The sequence below is a fragment of the Cebus imitator genome, unplaced genomic scaffold, assembly GCF_001604975.1.
Source record: "Cebus imitator isolate Cc_AM_T3 unplaced genomic scaffold, Cebus_imitator-1.0 Scaffold719, whole genome shotgun sequence".
In the NCBI taxonomy this organism is placed as follows: domain Eukaryota; kingdom Metazoa; phylum Chordata; class Mammalia; order Primates; family Cebidae; genus Cebus; species Cebus imitator.
In genome coordinates, this window is record NW_016108034.1 from 349057 (window position 1) to 365136 (window position 16080).

The 16080-nt window shown below is 33.5% G+C and overlaps 1 protein-coding gene across 1 annotated transcript in view; it reads left to right on the forward strand.

Annotated features, from left to right (window-relative positions):
• COL5A2 (collagen type V alpha 2 chain) overlaps positions 1 to 13597 on the forward strand; it is a 148005-nt gene extending 134408 nt beyond the window's left edge. The window contains exons 46-54 of the mRNA XM_017518965.2: positions 341 to 448; positions 1290 to 1343; positions 3222 to 3329; positions 3704 to 3757; positions 4780 to 4887; positions 6915 to 7206; positions 9371 to 9558; positions 10991 to 11230; positions 11914 to 13597. Of these exons, the coding sequence (XP_017374454.1) occupies positions 341 to 448; positions 1290 to 1343; positions 3222 to 3329; positions 3704 to 3757; positions 4780 to 4887; positions 6915 to 7206; positions 9371 to 9558; positions 10991 to 11230; positions 11914 to 12060 (1299 nt within the window). The 3' untranslated portion in view covers positions 12061 to 13597. The remainder of the gene's footprint in view (positions 1 to 340; positions 449 to 1289; positions 1344 to 3221; positions 3330 to 3703; positions 3758 to 4779; positions 4888 to 6914; positions 7207 to 9370; positions 9559 to 10990; positions 11231 to 11913) is intronic.
• The last annotated feature ends 2483 nt before the right edge of the window (positions 13598 to 16080 follow it).

Consider the following 16080-nt stretch of genomic DNA (forward strand, 5'->3'; position numbering starts at 1 on the left):
CTTTGTGTATTCCAAGTATACTGATATGGCAGCTTAAAGACTTGGTGGTCTAGAAAACATGTTAAATTCTGGAGGTGATCAATTCTACACTCCAATGATCTTGATTGTGAGAGCAATAGGGAGTAGGTGAGGGGAAGGATGAGACCTGAAATTAGGGTGAAATAACTTTACTGTTTTCCATTCAATTTATTAGTTGGTAAATATAAGTAAAATAATAAGTTAAAATAAGTTTTGAGGGTATATTTTTCCATTATTAATACTATATGAATAACATGAACATATGTAATATTGTGGTTTTAGAATAAATATTTAAAAATAATATCATGGTTATTCTTGTCAGGGTGATCGTGGAGACCCTGGGCCTGCAGGTCTGCCAGGCTCTCAGGGTGCCCCTGGAACTCCTGGCCCTGTGGGTGCTCCAGGAGATGCAGGACAAAGAGGAGATCCGGTAAGGAGGGAGTCAGTTTCACATTAACAGTTTTACACACCCATATTTATAAGCTACATATATGCACATACACTATCATACAAGTGCACTGCATTAAACACTGTAAATAATGAATGGTAAACAGTTAATTATGAATTAGTGTATGTTTCTTTTTTTTTTTGGAGACAGAGTTTCGCTCTCGTTACCCAGGCTGGAGTGCAATGGCGCGATCTCGGCTCACCGCAACCTCCGCCTCCTGGGTTCAGGCAATTCTCCTGCCTCAGCTTCCTGAGTCGCTGGGATTACAGGCACGTGCCACCATGCCCAGCTGATTTTTTGTATTTTTAGTAGAGGCGGGGTTTCACCATGTTGACCAGGATGGTCTCGATCTCTTGACCTCGTGATCCACCCGCCTCGGCCTCCCAAAGTGCTGGGATTACAGGCGTGAGCCACCGCGCCCGGCCTTAGTGTATGTTTCTTAGTATGAAAAGCAAAACTTCATTTATAAGAGGGAATAGAAGAGACTGATGCTTTGACCTCCATCATCTGAAAATGCTGTCATTTGAGAAAGTATGCATTATGTTAAATGTAAGTAATGTCTTACTGTATTCAACTAAGGTGATACTTATTCAATGAAGTCAATGAATAAAATTGACTAAAAAAGTGCCATTGAAGTTATAGTGACCACAGTCTTACCTACACATTGTCATTTGCCTGATTTCAATTAATAATAAGAATATGCATATACACACAGACATATGTATAAGCATCGAACTATACGCACATAGTTTTGATATCCTATATCTATATAATAGGTGAATATCTTTTTTCATGCCAATTTTGTTTTGAAAATTTCTTTTAGGGATCTCGGGGTCCTATAGGACCACCTGGTCGAGCTGGGAAACGTGGATTACCTGTAAGTTCTCTGTTTTTTTTTTTTATTTTTAAATGTTTTCTTATATGAAATATACTCCCAAAGAAGTATGATTTAAGATTCATAACTGAAAAACATGAAATTCCTCAAGCTTGAACAAAAATATTAATTCAAAATTATTTGAGTTTACTTTTTAAAACAAGTTTATTTAAAAAAATTTTAACATAATTCTACTGAATTTAGCAATGAATTCTATCAATAATCATGGAGACTTTTGAAGTCACAGATTTCTCCTAAAATATAGGGATTATTCCACTTCCCTCTGAGCTATTCTAAAAATCACATAGGAAAATGGATTTGAAAGCTCTTTGTAAACTTGAAAAGCACTATTCAAATATTGTTTCATTTTCAACTAGATTTTTCTATGTTCTGATCTTTGTGCTATTTGCAATGAATCACTTTCAGGTTAACATTATTATATAGATGTCTTATCGTAAATGAATCATCTCATGTGCAGTCTAACAGGTCATATTGTTTTCATGCCCATCAGATAAATTAATGTCTGTTCTCAAAAAGAACAATTATATTTTAAAAATCATGGCCATATTATTAAATAAATCTCAGCTTTAATTTGAGTTTGGTGAATATTTTATAATTGCAAAGCGTGTCAAGTAAACAGTTTCCTGAAAAGTTATAGAAACATTGTAATTTTGTTTTCTCGAATAAATACATCGTAGGTAGTAATTCAAATAGATACCTTCTGATTTAGTTTATTTTTAATTATGAAATTTTGGGTCATCCCCCAAATAAAAGAACCTTCTAACATTATGAAAAACTTCAGGCTGATTTTGATAGTATTTAAATTTACATTGTTATATAAAGTATGTAAAAGCTACTGATATCATCTTATTTTTATTAAAAGTGGGTTCCTAGACTGTATGATAATTAGGAAATATGAATTCAAAATCAAAACAATAAGGGAAAAATTAACCTGAGAGCCAATTGATTTGATGATTGCAGTCATCTTCCAAAATCAGATAAATAGGGATCCGATTCTCTTTTGGGAAAACACTAAAAGCAGCAGAAGCCAGCTCTACAGTACATGACTCTATGTCACTTGTCAGTTTACTGTGAATCACTGGAACCACAATTTGCTGTGAACCCTGGAGCTGTTTTTAATTTCCCAGGACTTAAATCAAAAAACCAACAGCAACAACAATAACAAAACATCTGAGATTGGTTAGATAATTTTTACCTTTTCTCTGGGTATAGCTTCTATCCCCAAATAAGATCCTTAATTACGGCTTTCTTTGTAGTTTCTCACCATCAAGATCACTGGATTTGGTTACAGATATTGCAGATATGCGATAACATAGAGTTGCCTTGTCCTTTAGAGGAGAGTGGCTTAATGATGACATTTCTGTTTAATTTGTTCGAGTGATTTTTTGCCGATTTCCTAATATAGTCCCAGCTGTTTATTTGCATATCCAAATTTAAAATCATTTCATTGTTAAAAATTGTATGAAGTGTTTTAATTCAAAAGAATCTTCATATGGTGGCAATATTTTTATATAATAATAACTAAATATGTAAAACATGATCTTTGGAAAACATTTCAGATAGGCTGGCTCAAACCTAAAAATATCTAATTTTAGTATGAATATAAGATAAACATGTAAAAAAAGGAACATTTAGAAAAGTATTGTTATATCTTTTTTTCAATAATCACCTACGATTCTTTGGGAAAAGTAAACAGAAATTTCTAGGTCTAATACTATTTAGATAAGCAAATATATTAATCCACATAAAATACCGTATACAAAATTATAGTAAATACAATTATAAACAGTAAAATTATAGTAAATTGTAGTTTCAACAATAATATGTAGCAAGTAATTTTCATGTCATGACTATTTCTAGGGACCCCAAGGACCTCGTGGTGACAAAGGTGATCATGGAGATCGAGGCGACAGAGGTCAGAAGGGCCACAGAGGCTTTACTGGTCTTCAGGGTCTTCCTGGCCCTCCTGTAAGTTGTTTCTTTAAGTATTATTTGCCCACCAGCTGAAACTACATAGGTATCTTGACATGAATGTTTATCTGTCTATAAAATAAGTGGGTATGTTTTTATCTTATTTTCAGTTCAGTGAGTATCTTGATGAATAGCAAATGATATGCCAATAATAAGCTATAGTTTGTAGGGAAGAAATAAAGCAGAGGCTATATGCACTTTTACTCCTATACGTGTCTTTAACATTGGTCAACTCATGTAGACATTGCAGAGATTGATGACTTTATCAAAGTAGTTTATGCTGCTAAAGTCAATGATAGCACACTTTTGAGAATGGCACAATGCAGAATCCAAAGATTTTGCAACATTTTTTTTATTGTATTCCTACTTAGGGTCCAAATGGTGAACAAGGAAGTGCTGGAATCCCTGGACCATTTGGCCCAAGAGTAAGTAACAAAAATTAATAAGTTGCAGGTGTAAATAATAATGCCTTTAGTGATGTATTTGTAATGCTCAAGTATCATTTTCATGGTATTGAAGCTGGAGTTGGCTCATCTCCTCAGGTTGGCAACACACATATGAGACAAGGTATTTAGCAATTAATTTTAAGTAGAAATGCCATGAAATATGAAACATTACCTCATGGGGCCACATTAAACTTTCTTACCTAGGGTTTGAATATATTCCTCTGTTAGTTCATTTGGTTACATTGTGTTAATTAAAATTTCTATTAAACTTTCACTTTTTGAGCTGATAAAATAGGACTTACCATGAAATGGAGACAGATTTTAAAACTGAATATATTTTGTCTTAAAAGACAAAGTAAGTTATTGTGATTATTCCTCAGAAGTAGTTTGCATAAGGCTAATTTGGAAGTAAATAATAAAATGAAACCAATATTTGAAGCTTTTAGAAATTATCCATTTGTATTAATGCTGCTTGTAAAAGTCATTGATGGCATAAGACAATTGATGTATATAATTATTTAGGAAAATAGAAAACATTTTGTAGAAAAAAATAGAAAAAATAATTCAAAAAAATCTGCTATATCTAAATGCAGTATAAACAAATCATACATAAAATTGAGAATAATAGTACATCATGAAATTCTAAGCCATAAGCACAGAAATTTCACTTAAACACTCCAACTTCTATCATTTTATTTCAGGTTAATTGAATTTACAATATTTGAGATTTAATGAAAGTTATTGCCAATAAAAGTAGGTGACTAGCCCATTAAAGATGTAAACTCATATTCGTCTTTTACCATGCATGGATGATGGAAAATTCTTGGGTGATGAAATCATAAATGTTACAAAGTACCAGAAGTTCATTTATTAATCACTAAGAAAATGAATCTTAGAAATCATTGTAATAGCTCCATATGTAAAATAGCTCTTTGATTAGAGAAATGCATTGCAAAAGCTTTTCTTGATAGAATCTTAACTACAGTCTTTGTTTCTTGCAGGGTCCTCCAGGCCCAGTTGGTCCTTCAGGTAAAGAAGGAAACCCTGGGCCACTTGGGCCAATCGGACCTCCAGGTGTACGAGGCAGTGTAGGAGAAGCAGGACCTGAGGTAAAGTCACAAGGGTTTGTATGCAAGAAATGCTATTCATTTCAATTGCTCCGATTCTATCCAAGAAATGTCTGTGCAGCCTGATGGACAAGAGACTTAAGGGACTCTGAAAACAAACCTAAAAGTCACGCAGGAGTTTGTATAAGTAACTATTTCAAAGATTTTAATATGGATAAGTTAGATCACATAAAATCAGAGTTCAGCCTACCCAGACATTAACATAATGTGATACCAATAAGAGCAAAGAACATGTTATGATTGTTTTTATAATTAAAGTTATGAAAATGTTGATTTGCTCTCAAGGGCAATATTTTAAATGTCTGTAAGGTATAGTTACTACTTCATGAAAACTCCATAAAAATGTTGGAAAATGAAATTGAAGTTTTTCTACATTGAAAACAACATTCAGGGAGGATTTCAATTAAAACTTTTTGTAAAAAGTTTCAATAGTCTTGAGGATGATACAAAGTTGTATACTATGTTAGATCCTTGCTTCTTTCATGTCTGGAAAACATCTTCATACATCTTCCATGTACAAGTGTACTCATGTGCATGTGTATATGAGCTTATGCATCCCTCGCTTGTGTTTCTTCCTCGTTGGTCTTCTTTACCTTCTCCTCCTTCCCTTTTCTTTGCCTTTCATAGCAATACTGTTAAGCCAGATATTTATTTCTTATGTGGATCAAATAGTCTTATATTTCCTGTGGGTAAGAAAAATGGTTTCTTCTCATTTATTTCTCTAACTGTGAATAGGAAACAGCTAAAGAATTGGAATACCTTTGACTTACGTGACTGTTGATTGACTTTATTTTGTGGTTCAGTGGTCCTTGATATTAAAAATAATAATAATAAAAATAAAATCCTTTTCCTTTCTCCTGAAATTAGTGTGAAGGAATGCATGGACTCAATATATGACCTTAGAGATAGAAAGAAAGAAAAAAACTATGTAACTGCTCTTTGATAGTGAGGAAGCATTGGCACTGAAGGTGAAAGCAACTTGTCTGGAGCTATATAACAAGTGACAGAGCCAATAGTAGAGCTCCAGCCTTCTGGAGAGTTCTTGCTCCCATATCTTGCTCTCTACGTGAGATGTGAACTATGTGTCTCTTCATATTGTCACCTGGTTCTTTTGAGTTGCTGAGTTTTTCCTTGGGGAAGTGCAGAAGGGAATTAATAGAGAGGATCCATTTCGTTGTCTCTGCCACTTTTTGTGCTTATCTCCCTCTCACTTCAATGTGTCTTATTTGGTTAAAAAAATAAAAAAAAAGAGGCAGGAGAGCTTCTTATTTATTTCAATCAAAAGACTAAGGAAAACTGGGCACTTTGCCATACACCTGTAATTCTAGCTATTCAGGAGGTGAAGGCAGGAGTGTTGCTTGAGCCTGCAGTTTGAATCCAGCCCGGGCAACACAGCAGCAAGACCCTATCTTTAAAAACCTAGACTATTTCTTCGATTTTGCTTAGGACAGAGAATTTTTATCTGGACAGTAATTAATGCACATAAAAAGACTTCCTAAGTTTCTTTCCCTCTCATTTGGAAGTAGTATAATTCATTCTCTTGTGGGTGTTTCTTGTGGAGTATTTTCTTGTTATTGACATATAATCTTATAGAATGGGCACCCACTATTCCCCGGCATCCTTTGTTCAGCTTCTGCCCAAAAAATACTTTTAAAACATGTTGGGTGAACCTTGACCAAAATAGTTTGCAAATGAGCACACATATTTGCATAAAATATATTGTATCTTCAAGGTAAAAACCTGAGCAAATATTTTGCTCTTTGATCTTTCTTTATCTTGGATGATGACTTGAAGATCTGTTGCCTGAAAATGGTTAAGCATCATTTCTCTTCCTTGAATGTTACAGCCTGTTAGACCACCCTCATCTAGTTACTAAAGAGCAGGAGTCATAGATCTCCCTTTACTGTCAAATTGGACTGTCTTATTGGAAGTTCCTATGCACCAAGTTCTACTAGTTAAGTAAAACAAAAACAATGTGTTAAATGTCCATCCAATTTCTTTTTAAATAGGGCCCTCCTGGCGAACCTGGTCCACCTGGCCCTCCAGGTCCCCCTGGTCACCTTACAGCTGCTCTTGGGGATATCATGGGGCACTATGATGACAGCATGCCAGATCCACTTCCAGAGTTTACTGAAGATCAGGCGGCTCCTGATGACAGAAACAAAACAGACCCAGGGGTTCATGCTACCTTGAAGTCACTCAGTAGTCAGATTGAAACCATGCGCAGCCCCGATGGCTCAAAAAAGCACCCAGCCCGCACATGTGATGACTTAAAGCTTTGCCATTCCACAAAGCAGAGTGGTGAGTAGACCGCAGGCCATTTGAACAAAACCCATTGTTTCTGACGGTTTTATTATCAACTGCATTCCAAAATATGTTACTGACTTTCTACTTAGTGATAGATATGAGATAAAAATAGTAAACATAGACCTTATAATTTAATGGTAAAAACTGTCCATTTTGTGAAAACCTGAAAAAATGCTAAGCATCACTAATTATCAGAGAAATAAAAATCAAAATGAGATACCATCTCACACAAGTCAGAATGACTGTCATTAAAAAAGTCACAAAATAACAGATGCTGACAAGGCTGTGGAGAAAAGGGAACACATACACTCACTGGTGGGAATGTAAATTAATTCAGCCACTGTGGAAAGCAGTCTGGAGATTTCTCAAAGAACTTAAAGCAAAGCTACCATTTGACCTAGCAATCCCATCACTGGGTATATACCAAAGGAAAATAAATCATTCTACCAAAAAGACCCATGCATTCATATATTCATCACCGTGCTGCTCACAATAGCAAATATATGAAATCAATCCAATGGTAGATTGGGTAAAGAAAATGTGATATATACACATGATGAAACACTATGCAGCCATTAAAAAGAATGAAATCATGTCCTTTGCAGAAACATAGATGTAACTGGAAACCATAATCGTAAAGAAAATGCAGGAACAGTAAACTAAATATCATATGTTCTCACCTATAAGTAAGAGCTAATGAGCACACATGGACATAAATATGAAACCATAAACGCTGCAGGCTGCTATTAGGGGAGGGTGTAGATGGGAGTGAGGGTTGAGAAATTACCTATTGGGTACTATACTCACAACCTGGGTGACAGGATCTGTACACCAGACCTCAGGATCATACAATATTCCCATGTAACAAACCTGCACAGGACCCTATCTAAAATAAAAGTTAACTTTAAAAGCTGTACTATAATAGATGATATATCCTATCAATAATTCAGTTTCACAATGGTAGTTCCATTTCCATCCAGATATCTTAAAATAATGATTTTTTTGGAGTAAAAGCATTTTGTGGAAATGTGGAAAATAGTTGCTTTAGTATTGTTAAAAATATTTATTTACTTGCATAACCTGTCAGTGTCTTAATGTTAAAATATTGTTGGATCATCAATCATATATTTCCCAAATGTATTTAAATATGTAATTCCTTTCATGTAGTTTAATGTTCTGTAAGTCATATTTTTGGAATTTCTGCTGGCAGGATTATATTATTATGAGGTTTCAAGGCATTTTGGAATAAAATAGTTTTTTGCCCTAGTTGCATGTACCAGGCTTAGAGTTTACCTTATTCTGTCATTTTAATTAATCTAATAAGATCTAGAGAAGAGGGATCCTAAGTCATAGGAGACAAATGATCTACAAAGTGCTTCAGAGTTTCTGTTAACTTTGAAATGACATTGACAGGAATAGCTAAAATTATTATCTTTGAAGAGAGGACAATTTTATTAACTCTATATACATTCCACCACTTTAATTTCATTTAAAATGCAATTATCACATATTATGTATATAATATACGCACAAATATATATATATATATATATATATATATATATACACACACACACACATATATATTTACACCCATATATGCAAATAAAATTGCGTATTTGACTGTATGCCTACCACCAAGCACTGCCTTGGTATTTCCTGTTTTAAGAATCTCTCAGATATGAGATTAATTTTAAGAAGAGCAAGTGAAATGATTCATAGCATTCTAATTTTAATTCAACTCATTTATTTACTCATAGTTTTGATGTTACATTATTATATTCTAATTCAAATTTGCTTTAAAATATTGGCTTTATAAATTTAAGGGGAACACATCTATTTTGGCAAAGCCACTTACAGTAGGTTGTCTCTTTTCAGTATTGTTTTCTCATCTATAAAATGGGGGTAATGGTATTTCCTTCACATGGAAGTTTTGGGCCTTAAGTACACGGTTTGGCAAATTGCCTTACAATAGCGAGTAACATATAGAAAAGTCCCCCGCTGCATAATGGTTACTTTTTTCTTAAGGGGTACTCTCTCTTAAAATAATTCTTAATCAGGGAATATATATTTTCAAACTCTCTGTTAATTCTTTTGGATACTCATAATCATGATTGAGATTGTCTTTATTTAGTAAAATTCCTATTTTGAAAAATAGGTGAATACTGGATTGATCCTAACCAAGGATCTGCTGAGGATGCAATCAAAGTTTACTGCAACATGGAAACAGGAGAAACATGTATTTCAGCAAACCCATCCAGTGTACCACGTAAAACCTGGTGGGCCAGTAAATCTCCTGACCATAAGCCTGTTTGGTACGGCCTTGATATGAATAGAGGATCTCAGGTAATTTAATATGCTTACTTAAAACTGTATTCTTTACTTTTAATTACTTATTACATTTTTTTATTTATTTAGGACTTTGCTATTTTTTTAACCAGGATTATTTTACCATGTTTATTTTGAAATGATATATTCTCATTAGTTACAATTGTAATACCATTGCATAAACAAAGTTTTGCTATAAGTCAACATAAATTTTTAATTAAAATTTTCTCATTAATAAAATATAGAAAAATAATTATTTTTACTGTAAGTTTCTCTAATGTATATGACACGGACTGTGGAGTGTACCGGAAAGGATCTTACCACAGATGACAAACAGTTATTTCTGTATATTCAGCTTCAGGAGACCTGGGTACCTCATCAGGATCACTTACTGACTTTGGGGACTTATAAAGTCATTGAACTTTTTGGAGACTCAGTTTTGCCAGTTTAAAGTAAGGGTGATAATATTTATTGCATAGTTTCCATGTGGGTATAAAATACTTAGTTTAGGGTCTTGTATTTTGGGATAAATGGTAAGTTAATGTTAGATAATGGCTATAACAATGTTTTAAATAATTGAATCATTCTGCCAAATTTTTAATATTATTTAAACTTAAGTCATTTTTGTAATATTATAAAGTCGACTGATATTTTTCTGAGTCCCAGTCTACTCTGTTTCTATCACAGTCTGGTGTTCAGAGAACCATCTGGCCTTGCCACTGCCTCTTGCAATGTGAATATTTCATTTTGCATCTCTTGATGGCAGCCTAATAGAAAGATTCTTCTCACTTCTGCTTCTGACCTTTTCCTAGAACTCACATTCGGAATAAATATTATATAAGAACCTTAAGGGTGTATACAAGATAAACTCGAATCTATCATTGTTTAATTAGCATGAAATTTTAAATTTTAAATATAAATAGTTGAAATATAGCTAATATAAAACGTAAAAAAAAGCTCAGATGGGAGTGCTCAGAGGTGAAGCTGAATAGGAAAGAGTGTATACAAATTTTTTTTCATTATTTATTTTTGTTAGCTCATGGAAGACTTTTAATTCTTATTCTTACAATTATGTAATAGTTGGCTTAAAAAGATTTTGTGCTAGTAGTTAATTCCTAATTTATGTTTAAATTAGCAATAAAAATGACTTATTTTTGATATGTGATTGAAGCAGATTTAAAAATACTTATGCTTGTTCTGGTGAAGTATAGTTATATTTGGTTTCATTACCACTAGGTTAGTTCTCACATAATACTCACAGAGGTTCTTGTGAGTATTCATAGATATTTCAGGATATGTTTAGATGTATAGGTAGAATAGCTTGCTTTATGACAAGAATTAAAATAATACTCTTCAAAATTAATTTATCTGAAATCAATTTATCTATACATGTATAAGCCATTATGAAACCTTCAGTCTTATGTGTGACAAAGACTCTTTGTTTTTCTAGTTTGTTTATGGAGACCACCAATCACCTAACACAGCCATTACTCAGATGACCTTCTTGCGCCTTTTGTCAAAAGAAGCCTCCCAGAACATTACTTACGTCTGTAAAAACAGCGTAGGATACATGGATGATCAAGCTAAGAACCTCAAAAAAGCTGTGGTTCTCAAAGGGGCAAATGACTTAGATATCAAAGCAGAGGGAAATATTAGATTCAGATATATAGTTCTTCAAGACACTTGCTCTGTAAGTACTTTTTTATCTACATTGATCTGGTTGAGGAAAAGAAATTAATTTTGTTGAAAATACTATTATGGCACTAGAACTGGGGGCAGTTTTACCTCGTGTATGAGCATACTAGCGGTTTGTTTATAGTCATTCTTTAGGGTAAACTTGAGTGTGTGTTAGCACATGAAGCATGACAGGGGTTTGAATACATATAGTAAAGAGAGAACTTGATGCCTAAGATCTGATCAGTTCTTCTGCAGATTGTCTTTGGTCCTCTTCCAAGTTGTTTAACTTACTGAATCTCAGTCCCATGCTTAAAATTCCTTATTTCTAAAATGTGTAATCAATCCAAGGTACTTTATTTTTTTCACCAAATTGTAAGTCTCCCCACATGCATATTGAGTTATAAAACAAAAATAACACTGAATGGTAAATTATAGTTTCATTTGTGGAAAAAAAAAAGCTTTCATAATTTATGTTGGTAGTGATCATTTGGGAAGCTGCAGAAGAACCATAGAAATTTACTTAAAGCATGAAAGAAATTCTGTCACATAAGTACACTAATAACTCACTTTATGTTTTCATTTTTTTTAAGTAGTACTCTAAAAGTCATTGCCTTTACATTATAAAAGAGTGTTGCTGTCTAACATACTTGGAAAAACTTGTATGTGCTTTTAACCCATTGTACCATTTAATTTCAGAAGCGAAATGGAAATGTGGGCAAGACTGTCTTTGAATATAGAACACAGAATGTGGCACGCTTGCCCATCATAGATCTTGCCCCTGTGGATGTTGGCGGCACAGACCAGGAATTTGGCATTGAAATTGGGCCAGTTTGTTTTGTGTAAAGTAAGCCAAGATGCATCGACAATGAGCACCACCATCAATGACCACCGCCATTCACAAGAACTTTGACTGTTTGAAGTTGATCCTGAGACTCTTGAAGTAATGGCTGATCCTGCATCAGCATTGTATATATGGTCTTAAGTGCCTGGCCTCCTTATCCTTCAGAATATTTATTTTACTTACAATCGTCAAGTTTTAATTGATTTTAAATATTTTTCAATAGAACAGTTTAGGTTTAAGATGACCACCTTTACAGAAAGTAAACTGATTGAATAAATAAATCTCCGTTTTCTTCAATTTATTTCAGTGTAATGGAAAAGTTGCTTAGTATTTATGAGGGAATTCTTCTTCCTGGCAGGTAGCTTAAGGAGTGGGGTATATAGAGCCACAACATCTGTTTATTTTGCTTGGTTGTAGTTGAAAAATAGAAATTAGTGCCCTTTGTGGCCTCTCATTCCAAGATTGTCAATTAAAAGTGACTTCAAAATATTTAACTTGTGATTGAGACCTACATGCATGTCTTGATATTGTGTAACTATAATAGGGACTCTTTAAGGAGAATCTTAAAAATACACCAGTTTTTCACTGTCTCAAATAGAATTTTTAAATAGTATATATACAGTGGCATTTTGAAGAACAAAGTGAATTTACTTCTACTTCTTAAATTTTTGTCAAATATGCTAAGTTTAGACATCTTTCTCATTCAGATTTAAAGATATCTTTCTCCTCTTGACTCAATCTATCAATATTGATAAAAGTTACACTAGTATATACCATTTAATACATTTGCACTTTCTTATTTAAGAAGATATTGAATGCAAAATAATTGACATATAGAAGTTTACAAACATGTCCAAGGACCCTAAGTTGAGACTCTTCCACATGTACAATCTCATCATCCTGAAGCCTATAATGAAGAAAAAGATCTAGAAACTGAGTTGTGGAGCTGACTCTAATCAAATGTGATGATCGGAATTAGACCATTGGCCTTTGAACTTTCATAGGAAAAATGACCCAACATTTCTTAGCATGAGCTACCTCATCTCTAGAAGCTGGGATGTACTTACTATTCTTGTTTATATTTTAGATACTGAAAGGTGCTATGCTTCTGTTATTATTCCAAGACTGGAGATAGGCAGGGCTAAAAAATTATTATTATTTTTCCTTTAATGATGGTGCTAAAATTCTTCCTATAAATTTCTTTAAAAATGAAGATGGTTTAATCAATACCATTGCGAAAACATAACTGTTAGGCCTCCCGTTTCTGAGAGAAAGAGCATCGTTCCAATGCTTGTTCACCATTCCTCTGTCATACTGTATCTGGAATGCTTTGTAATACTTGCATGCTTCAAGACCAGAACATGTAGGTCCCCTTGTGTCTCAGACTCTTTTTTCTCTTGATTGCATTTGTTGCCTCTATTTTAATTATTTTCTTTAAAAATAAACAGCTGGGACCATCCCAAAAGACAAGCCATGCACCCAACTTTGGTCATGTATCTCTGCAAAGCATCAAATTAAATGCACGCTTTTGTCATGTCAGTGGTTTTTGTTTTGTGGATTCCTTTGACCATATTAGATCTATTTCATTTCCAATAGTGAAAAGGAGATGTGGTGGTATACTTTGTTTGTCATTTGTTTAAAAGATACAACAAATACCTTCCATCATGTATGTACTGGTTTATAAATGGAAACCTATCTACAACATTACCCACAAAAGCAACATAACACCAATTATCACTGTCTCTGCCCTTAAAAATGTCAGGGTAGTATTATTGATAAAAAGGGAAAGCCATAGATTTTTCATGACTGAATAAACTGTGATAATAAAACATAAGTCTCAAAGTGTATCACATATGAATTTGGCCTAAATGTTTTTGGTTTTATTTTCAGTATTTAGTTTACAAGATCATTTTCCCCAAAACTGGTTATATTTTGACCTCTATATCTTAAATTTGAGTATTTATTGCCTAAATACATGTGTGAGTTTTGTTTGACTTCCTTCAAGCATAAACCATACAGATTATATAAGTTTGTGTAGATGAACCAGAAATATGTGGTAATACTTTTAAGTCACAAACACTAACAAGTTTCAGCTACAGAAATGACAGTTCTTATTTGGATTTTGGGAATGCTACAAATAAAAGCCTGCCCAGACCGTGCCAAAGCTCTCAAATTTCTTGCCTATGTTTTAGATCTGTTGGTCCCATTATACTAGTAGATTTCTTTACTTTCCTGTCCCATAGACACCTCAAATTCTACACTACAAAAAGTGAAATAATCTACATTTGGAGAGGATGGTGGCATACATTTATTGTTGATTTATTTAAAAAATAAAAACAAAAACTCTCAAAATTAACAGGAAAAAAAAGACAATAGCCTCATTATCTATTCATGTAGGCAGACCAGAAACCTGAAAGTCATTTTTGTCACATCTCTCTCTCTCAGACCATGCCAGAGTCCTGTCCTTGTTAAATATTTCCAATTCTGCACCCTAAATATTCCCTAAGGCCATATCCTTCTCTTTATCTCCACTGCCAGTATCCCTGTCCACTTAATCATTATGTCTCACCTAAGCTTTTTCAATAGCCTCTGACAGGTTTTGAGGCTACTCTTGCCCTCTTCTGATCCATTCTTCTCACTACAGCCAGATAAATCAATTTGAAGCAAAAATCTGAATATGTCACCTCTGACTCTCTCCTGCCACCCTGGCTAACACAACACACATGCACTCATCTTATTGAGCTTCAGTGGTAGCTTCTAGGATAAAGATAAAAATCTTCAAACTACGAGGTGCTGGCCTGACCTGACTCCTGCCTTCTTCCCAGGCTTCCTTAACACCACTATCTGCCTTACTCTGCGCTCCACTCACATGGGATTTTGTCCATTTTCTAAAAACTTCTAGATTCTCTGTCCTGCTGAAAAGCATTTGAATGTGCATTCTTTTGCCCAGTTTACTTGTACTTATCTTTCAGAACTCTTCTCAATGCCTCATCCTCACAAAACCTTTATTAGACTCCTCACTCCTCATCACAACCCAGGTAAGTTTTCTTGGCACACTGTATTTCTTCTTTATAGCACAAATTACAAAGTTTTATATAGGGTGTGATTATTTGAATGGTGTCAGTCTTTTGTATTAATTGTATATTAATTGTATTTGTTACAAAGGCAGAGACTGTTTACACTGGATCTAAAATTTTTCTTAGTATTTGTGCATGCTCAATACACATTCATTGAATGAATGATGAAAAATTGTCTACTATGTATAACTGGAAAATTACATTCCAAGAGTAATCATACTTGATTTATGTACTAGTGTGAAGCATACATTGTTATTACCATTATATTATGTTACTGTTGCTATTAGTACTACTGGACAGGAACACAATTGAAGAAAGGATTATTATCCAACAACAATAGCAACATACAACATATTCCTAAATATGACAAGAAATTTGCATAACCTGATTGAAAAAATCCATAACACTTGACTGAAACATGTAAAATAAAATTAGGGCTAAACCTCACTTAATATAGGGAAGCTCAATATTTGAAAAATGTAATTTTTTTCCTAAATTAATAGATAAATACTTCTACTAAAAATCCCTATAAGATCTTAAAAACAGAAAACATGACAAAACTATTCTGAAGGTCATTAGAATGAAAAATATGCAAGGAAACTGATAAAAAAAATCTCTTCCAAAACAGAAATGGTGAATAAAGGTGGGCCCTGGCCCAAGTAAATATTTAAAAATAATAAAAAAGCTACTAGTCATAGGGACAGAAAAATATTTTGAAATTAACCTACGTACCTATGTTAGAATTAACATAGAAAAAAATTAATCCCTATTTATTCAGTAAATGCTATTAAATTGATAACTATGTATCATTTTAAAGCATGTTTCTTTCTTTAATTCTTATGCCAAAACAGTTCCCAAATGAACTGATACAATTTTTAAAACCTCTCAATATATTAGCATAAAAATTATTGAGTAGTTTAATAATCTTGGAATGGAAATGAAAAC